The sequence below is a fragment of the Rhincodon typus genome, chromosome 16 (assembly GCF_021869965.1).
Source record: "Rhincodon typus isolate 14 chromosome 16, sRhiTyp1.1, whole genome shotgun sequence".
Taxonomy (NCBI): Eukaryota; Metazoa; Chordata; class Chondrichthyes; order Orectolobiformes; family Rhincodontidae; genus Rhincodon; species Rhincodon typus.
The window spans coordinates 4,615,731-4,624,937 of NC_063347.1; the positions used below are offsets into that span (position 1 = coordinate 4,615,731).

The following is a 9,207-nucleotide window of genomic DNA, read 5'->3' on the forward strand; positions in this document are numbered from 1 at the left end:
AATTATTGATTATCTCCACTGTAACTTTATTTCACCTCCTGGTTCAGATTTCTCTGCAAAATGGACCATACCTATAGGTTAGCAGCTGTGACTGAGTGGGTCAGGCTCCTATCCCTGGATCTGAACTCCCTCTCCTTGCTATTTGTGAACATCATCTGGCGGTTAGCACTGAGGGCACACATTGCTGTCTTGTAGTAGGCCCTCTGTCTTGTAGGAAGATGCTAGCGCGCTGCTCAAAGAGGGGAGCCCTATCCCACATCCCTCCTATGCTGGGCCAATAATTTATCCCTCTTCCAACATTATATAGGGTCAGTGCTTCCCACCCTACAACAGGGACTGCACGTCCAGAGAGTAGAGGTTGTAAATCACTTTGGGATATCCTGAAGTCGCAAAAGGCGTTATATAAATGAACGTCCTCCCATTCATAAATCAGCGGATGGAGTCCACGCCACATCTCCTCCTGGCTTGGGACCAGGTACATCACTTAGAATTGGATATTCGCAATAATATTACACAGACACAGAACAATTCTTTGTCCCAGACCTGTAAACTTTTATTCTCTTTTAAAAGCAATCCCCAACCCCCCGGCAAAAAGGAATAGATGGAAAGAGAGACACACAGACAGAGAAAATATTTTCACTTACCCAGTGCACAAAGGAGAGATTGTCTCAAGCTCATGGTTGGGATGCAGAGAGCGAGACAGAGAGTGTGATTTTGTTTCCTTTTTCCCAGCCCCTCCTCTGCCTTCCTCTTCCTCCGAAGGAATGGAATTCTCTGGGAGGTTTCTTGATGAGGTTCCTTTATCCTTTAGGGAGAAAATGCAGCCCTCCCCTCTCCCTTACTGTCCTCGCCTATGACAGACACAACAATTGCACCAAGGCTGTTTGAGCAGGTCCATCTCACACAGTAACAGAAATCGCAGCCTTTTGCAGGCACAATCAATGAAAATTACATGCAATTAATTTCACAAAATGCAGCTCTTTTAACTAGACCCTTGCCTTTCCCTTTCCCTCTGTTCACTGCTGCAGTATATTTTTAAAAACTATTGCAAATAAGTTGCCATCTTCCGTCCTCCCCTTCTCCCCTACACGGTGAGTTTGCGAGCTCCTGTCAAATTTCTGTTCTCGGGGAGACAGACTGAAAAGCAGAATAAAAATCTCACTGATCATTGCGCAGTGTCTGTTCTCCAGGCCAAATTCTACCCGCTTCTGGGTCCTACCTTCCGCCCGCTGTTCCCAGGGAGATGGATGACCCCGCCTCATACAGAGGCGAGCAATGACTGACAGAAATAAAAACGAGAGTGCTGGAGAAACTCAGCAGACCAGGCAGAAAGCAGAGTTAACGTTTTGAGTCTGATATGACTTTTCTTCAGAACTCAATAACTTTCCAGAGTTGTCACGTTAGCGCCTGGTTGTTCCACCTTACTCTCTCCCAGCCTACCCCCACTCACCCTCCTCCACTCCCTCCTCACTCACTCTCTCCACCCAAACCCCCACTCCCCCTCCCCTCGTCCAACCCCACTGTCTTTCCAACCGCAACACCCCATCCTCATCCCTTCATCCTCACTCTCTCCCCTCTTTCACCCCTCAATCTCTCCCCACTCCACACCCAACTCTTCCTCCTTCACCCCCCACTCTCTCTCCTCCTCCACCTCCTGCCTCTCTCCCCACTCCACACCCCACACCCTCCCTCCCCCCCCCCCTCCACACCCTCCCTCCCCCCCCCCCTCTCTCCTCCTCCACCTCCTGCCTCTCTACCCACTCCAAACCCCACAATCTCTTTCACCTCCCTCCTTCACACCCCACTCTCTCTCCTCCTCCACCTCCTCACTATCTCCCCTCCAATCCCTTACTCTCTCCCCTCCTCCACCCCTCCCCACTCTTCCCCCTCATCAGCCCCCACTCCACCATTTGGTTTCTATTTAGAAAGTGATCCAGTGTCCCAAAGTCAAAACCTTTCCCATGCACTCAATAACTGCTTCAACAAGCAGACAACTGAACACATACAGAATGAGGCCATTCAACCCCTCCTGATCATGCTGGTTCATTGAAAAGGTTGTGCCCTTTTCCGACAGCCCTGTCCTCCTTCAATTCCCTTTCGAAAGTCAACAGCTTGCATCTTAAAACATATTTTTCAGCATCTCTCCCTTCTCTGGCTTTATTCAGACAGGTATTTTAGATCTCTGCACTCTGGTTACTGAGCTCCTCACAGCTTTCAGCAACACTTTTGCCTGGTGTATTCTCTCAAAACTTCAAACACCTCTATGCAATCTCACTTTAGCCTCAACTGCCAGTGATGAAGAAAAACACAAGTGTTTTCATGTCTCCTTCACTGTGGTCATGATGCATTAAATCCAGACTCTCACTGGTGTCTATGAGTGACTGGCAGGACTCAACCATTGGGACTGGTGCATCGTTCCCAATCAGCTGAGGCTGGCTGGGTAGCACTTGCACCTTTGAGTTTGAAGCTTGTAGCTTCAACCTCACTCCTCAGTCTTGACCACATCATTGAGACTCACACTCCTGTGCTGTACTGGAGGAGTGCTGTACAGTTTTACGGGGTATCTTTTGAAGTGTGAGCTATCTCTGCTCACCATACCTCCCCTTAGACAGATGTAAAAGATCACACATTATTTCAAGCATGAACAGAGGTGTTCCCTCCAGTCTCCTAGCCATTATCCAAATCATATTGTCAGCTCATTATCTTAATTCTGTGTGTGGGAGCTTGCTGTGCATAAATTGACTGATGTGTTTCCAACAATAACTGTGCTTTGAAAACTGTGAAGCAACTTTAGACATCCTGAGGTCATAAATGTCATGTTTTAGTTGAAAGATATTAGTTAATGAAGGTGCTGTGCATTTGGAAGTAGCTACAGTCCCTTCTCTCTCACAATCCCTTTCTCATCTCTCCCTGCTTTGAGGAAACCACCATGCTCCATTCTTCTCTCTCGATCCTCCTAAGATGTAAATACAACATCCTACACATTCCCTCCTCTCTCACTGCACTGACTCATCCCACCACCTCCTGCTCTAACTCACACTTTCCCGGGGCTCATTAAAACTATGATGTTCCATAAATATCTCAGGCACCCCTTTCCGAAAACCCAGGCTTGGTGCCAACTAACATCAATGCCCCGCATATTCTACTCACAACAGTGGAATATTCTGCTTTCAACACTGCATTGCTCTGCGTAAGAGCTGGTACTCTGCTGCAGTATTGAGGGAGTGCCACGTTCTCAGAGGTGTTGTTTTGTACATTCAGCATTAAACCAAGGTCCTATTTGCTTCCTCCAATGGAACTAAAAGATTGCATGGCACTAATCTGAAGAAGATTGGGGTGGCACGGTGGCTCAGTGGTTAGCACTGCTGCCTCACAGCGCCAGGGACCTGGGTCCGATTCCAGCCTTGGGTGACTGTGTGGAGTTTGCATGTTGTCCCGTGACTGTGTGGGTTTCCTCCGGGTGCTCTGGTTTCCTCCCACGGTCTAAAGATATGAACGTTAGTTGGATTAGCCATGCTAAATTGCCCGTAGTGTCCAGGGATGTGCAGACTAGTTGGGTTAGCCATGGGGAAATGTAAGGTTATGGGGATAGGGTTGGGGGTGTAAGGTCTGGGTGGGATGGTCTTTGGAGGGTTGGTGTGGACACCATGAGCCAAATGGCCTGCTTCCATACTGTAGGGATTCAATGAAGAAAAGGCCAATATTTATCCCCAATTATTACCTCTTGAACTAGCTCTATCCTGGAGACCTGGGCTGACTGTAGCAATTTGTGACTCACTTGAATTGTCTCAGCTTCACCCCTCACCTTATCGAGTCCACTTAGTAAATCATCAATCACAGTTTGAGTGATTGCAAGAACTAAAAGTAACAACAGAATGGGGACAGGTAGAGGCCATTCAACCCCTTGAGTCTGTTCTGAAAGGTTTGAATAATTCTTCCCCGTGATGCCCATTAAAATGAGTGCATTGTCTGTATATGCAGTACAACAAGGGCCCAATTATTCCTTTCCTTAGGAAAAACACACCAACATTGGTTAGTTGCTGGCCAAATAAATTGTGTTTATCTGAACTCATGAAAGGATGGCCATCACTAGGACACCAAGGAAAATCCGCCTGTTCTTTGTGTGATCTGTTACATCATATCCAAAACACGAAACTCATTGACACTTCAGGACCGTCAGCCTAGATTTTACTCACAAGTCTCGGGAGTGATACAATGGATGCATGACTTTCTGCTTCAGAGGCAAGAGAGCTACCTCCAACTGAGGTAGAAATCAGTGCCTATTGAATCTAGATAGGAACATGGAGAGGTCAATTCTTTGATCTGCCAAGTTCGTGGCAAAAAAAAAGTCCAGCACTTTGACAATGTCCTACAGGCAGTCGAACCTCTTGGAAGAATCAATAGGCAGACTCAGCCAGGATCAAAGTTCTTGGCAGAGGTTTTGAGTTCCAACAAAGAGTTCCATTGATGGAGCCTATTGCTGGCTAACAGCCTGCAAGGCAGGAATTCTCCCCACTGACGTGTGTGCATGCACACTCTCTCTCTCTCTCACACACACACACACGCAGTTCAACTAAATTGCCAGCAGACATACAGCCATCCTTGTTTTAGGCCAGTCTTGACATAATTGGTGAAACTCGTATTGCAATTTATGTTCTCAAGCTTCACTCTGCAAAGCACAAATTTCCCACATGTCCTGTGGAATTAACATCAATACACTGGTTATTGCCCACTGCCAAGCCTCCCAGTAAACAGTTTTAGCTGCTTTAAGGTAAAGACCAATGGAATATTTAACACTGCCAGGATGATCAGTCTAGTGTGGAATAAATAAAAGGTACCAACAGGAGCGAGGAGTACCTCCTAACTTGCAAAAATGTGATTCACATCTCAAATGTCCGCATTGTTGAGGGGTAATTTGTCCCTCTTTTTTTTTTCTCTCAGGTTGGACGAAGAAGAGGAAGGGTCTTTGCAGAAAGTCAATCTCTGGTAGATCGACCAGCTGGATGCTGGTCAGCTCTGGCTCAATGTGTACAGTATGACATAATGCCTGGGTGCCACTCACTGGTGGCTTATGGTTTGGGTCGTGTGCTGCTACCAATCCTCCTTCCAATGCCAGTCTAAAGCTTATTCAGCAGTCAGTAGTGGAGGATGGACCACGGATAAGTTTCAACAGAGAAGACTCCCATCTTTCTTAATAAGAATAGTTTATTACATCTCATTAACCGTATACAGATGATATTAATTCTTTGACACATTAACTCTAGTAGGTAGAGAAGACATGTGTCTCGGTTGGGAGACTGTGCCAGATTCCAACTGACTCCCAACCCAGAGGCTCTTTAACATCATTGTGGAGCTCAGCATAGCTCAACCATTAACTCTTTCAGAACCGTTACCTGATTCAATAAATGAGATCCATTGTCACCTCTGAGTCAGATGATTATGGGATTTAGATCACAGACTTGTATATAAAAATCCACATTGATATGAGCGTCAGTACTAAGGAGTACTGCACAGGAGGAGGCACCAGCTTTTAAATGAGACATCAGCTATAAGATCAAAAGACATTGGAGCAAAAGTTGTTCATTCAGCCCATCAAGTCTACTCCACTATTCAATGAGATCGTGGCTGATCTCATAATTCTCAACTCCATCTTGCCTTTTCCCCATAACCCTTGATTCCTTGACTGATTGAAAAATGTCTCTCCCAGTCTTGAATATACTTAATGACCCTCTCAAATAGGCATAAATTTTCTGGTGATAATATTCTGAAGAAGGGTGTTCTGCTCAGTGTTAGATGAGATACAAGATCCTGAGGGGATTTAACACAGTAGATACTTGAAGGATATTTCCTCTTATATGGCGACCAGAACTAAGGGACACTGTTTGAACAAAGGAAGTCTTTCTTCAAGATGGAGATGAGATTTTTTTCTCTCAAACAGTTGTCTACTCTTCCCCAGAATGTCTTCTCTCACTTCTGAAGATAAAAAAACAATCCACACCTAGATGCAAGATGTGGTCAACGGTCAGGTTTGGGCTGATCAGTGACAAGAAAGAAAGTGACAGGAAATGACCATTTGCAACGTGACTGTCTGAAAATATCTTTCAATGACACTGCAATTGTTGGCTTCTCCAGCATTAACATCCAGGGGGTTACTCCTGTGGAGAAACTTCACCAGTCATATTCACACAGTGGCTACAGGAGATGATCAGAGGTTGGGCATTCTGGCTTTTCATCTTCCACTTACACGATGCAAACTGAGAGCATAATGGAATTTTCTCCATTTACCAGGATGGAGTTCCAACAACATTCAGATGTGACATCACCCAGGACAAAGCAGTCTGCTTGATTGGCACCTCATCCACAACCATGAACATCCACTCTCTCAAGCACCAGTGTATAGTGATGAATGCATAACCAATGAGTCAGCATTAAAATCAAGAACGTGAAAGAGACCAGAATTAGAGGGAAGCAGAATGTTTGTCGGGCTGGAAGAAGAAACCAAGATAAACAGTGGAGAAAAATAAGATGCTATCTGATACAGACAATTCGCTGGCTCTGACCAGAGCATTTCCCAAACATCACAGTTTCACCTGTTTAAATACAAGGGAGAGAAAGCAGCTGACATTTTGATGACAGTATTTTAGGGCAGCAGCTTTGTTGACCTGCAATATTTTTGGTTATAAGGGGCTTAACTTTCCCTGAAGCAACAGATACTAAAACCTTTCAAGAGTTGACAGTTTTAGTTAAATAGTCTGTGACAGACGTTGCTTATAAATATTTAATTGGCTACATGGGTAATTACTGGTGAAGGTTCGTGATGGGAAATTCGCTTAGTTGTCTGTGATAGCACTTCAGGGTACATATATAAAAAGAATAGTGGTCAGGACACAAGAAGTGAACAGAAATGGTGCTGCATTTCCCTAGTGTTGTTGGATTTTCATTCGTTCAGCAAAAAAATTCAATCATACTTCTGATTTGTATTGTTAGGCAGTGGAAGAGGGCCTCGTGCAAGTCAATACACAGCCTCTGATCCTGCCGTGCAGCTATAAGATGTAGGAGATGGCAGCCATTCAGGCTGTCATTCCATGAAATTGTGGCCAATCTGATAATCCTCAACTCTACTTTCCTCCCATATCCACCGCCCCCCTCCCACCCCCGGCCCATTAACCTTGTATTCCATTACTGATTAAAAATCTGCCAGTCTTGAATCCACAGCCCTCCATGGTAAAGAATTTTAGATTACTGAAAGAAGTAATTCTCTTCATCTGTTTTAAATGGGCTATCCTACTCTGAAATAATACTTTCTTCTGCAAGGGGGAAAACAAAACCTCACTACATCTACCCTGTCAAGACCCCTAAGAAACTTATGTTTCAATAAGGTGACCTCTCATTCTTCTAAACTCCAGTGAGTAAAAGCTGAACACCTTTCATCAGAAAATCCCTCCATTCCCAACATCTACCCAGTGAACCTTCTCTGGATTACCTTCAATAAATCCTTTCTTAGATAAGTGGACCAAAATTGCTTCCAGTTTTTGAGGCATGGTCTAACTAGTTCTTTGAACAGTTTTAGCAAAGCCTCCCCATTATATTTCATTTCTTTTGATGTAAATGCCAACATTCTATTTGGCTTCTCCATTACTTTTTGAACTTGTGAATATTTTCTGATCAATTGATTCAGAGATGTTATTACACAGCCCTGGAGCAGATGGAACTTTAATTTGGAGTCTCCGGGCTCAGAGTGCGCCACAAGAGTTCTTGTGCTGAACTTGTACGCTAACTTTTCCCTTCCACTATATCTGTAGGTATCTGGTCAACAGCAACTCGAAGCAGTTGACGGAGAATTCAGCAATGGTAACTGCACAGAGACATACATTATTGTATTGATGAGCACAGTAATGTCCTACACCATGACTACCATCAGTTACTATAAGCTTAGTGAAATTTAGCTGCCTAAAGTCATTCACCCACTAGGCACAGCAAATGCTGATGGCACAACATCAAACCCAGCTCTTATCTGCAACTGAGAAATGCCAGAGCTTGTTTTTTTCCCCCCCACAGCAATTCTGGAGAAACTCACAATAGAGAATCTGTATGCACTACTGGACAGACAACAGCATTTTCAACCTGTGTAATAAAGATGGAAACCCAATTAAGCTAACAAATTATCTTCATGTTTTGTTGCACAAGGCCTTTTCTAAAATCAAAATATAAGTTTTTGGCTAGTGTTGGGGCCAGCACTGGGTTATGGAATTTAGCCTCTCTTTCAGAAAAGTGGTTAATTATGTACCAGATTACATTGGGCAAAGCACAATACTAATAGCATAGACTGCTTTATGTATCTGGCTCTCACACTCCAATTAATTGATTTTCTGCTCCAATAACAGTATAGAAAAGGCACGTAGCCTTTAACACAGCCTAAGGTTAAAACTATGGGTACAAGTGCACTTGCATTGACTATAGTTTTACATTGCTGATTTCTTTAATGAATCAGCTTGAAATACTATCAAAAACAGTGAAATATCTCAAGGAGCACCACTGACCATCAATCAACTTTAATTTATATAATGCTTTTACTTAGTAAGTCTCAACAGATTTCACAGGAATGCAATCATGTAATCAGACCAAAAATAACACTGAACCAAAAGGAGGAAGTATTCAGATAAGCAATTCAAAGCGGTAGGGTTTGAGGAACATCTTAGAGGGAACAAAGATGGTCAATGTTCCAGCATTTAGGAAACTGAAGGCTTAGTTGCCAGAGATAGAGCCTTTAAAAAGAGTATTCCACCCTCGGGCAACCATCCATGTGAGTTTGCACATTCTTCCTGTGTCTGCGTGGGTGTCCTCCACATGCTCTGGTTTCCTCCCACAGTCCAAAGATGTGCAGGTTGGGTGGATTGGCCATGCTAAATTGTCCCAGTGTCCAGGGATGAGCAGGCTACATGGGTTAGGCATGGGAAATGCTGGGTTACAGGAATAGGGTAGGGGGTGGGTATCGATGGGATGCTCTTTGGAGGGGCAGTGTGGACTCAATGGGCCAAATGGTCTGCTTCCACACTGTGGGGATTCTAAGATTCTAGGAAGAGGCTACAATTAGAGGAATGCAGAGTTCTTGGAGGTGGCAAATGGAGACAGTGAGGCCACAAGGGAATTTGAATGGGTTTTTACTACAGTTTGGCAATTTTTGGAATGAGTTGAAGTGAAACAAAA

General features: G+C 44.2%; 1 protein-coding gene across 2 annotated transcripts in view; it reads right to left on the minus strand.

The window, feature by feature from the left end:
• LOC109915249 (podocalyxin-like 2) overlaps positions 1-1,123 on the minus strand; it is a 47,096-nt gene extending 45,973 nt beyond the window's left edge. For both annotated transcript variants that reach the window (XM_048606160.1, XM_048606159.1), the window contains exon 1: positions 645-1,123. In XM_048606160.1, coding sequence (XP_048462117.1) covers positions 645-678 — 34 coding nt within the window. In that variant the 5' untranslated portion in view covers positions 679-1,123. The remainder of the gene's footprint in view (positions 1-644) is intronic.
• Between the last annotated feature and the right edge of the window lie 8,084 nt (positions 1,124-9,207).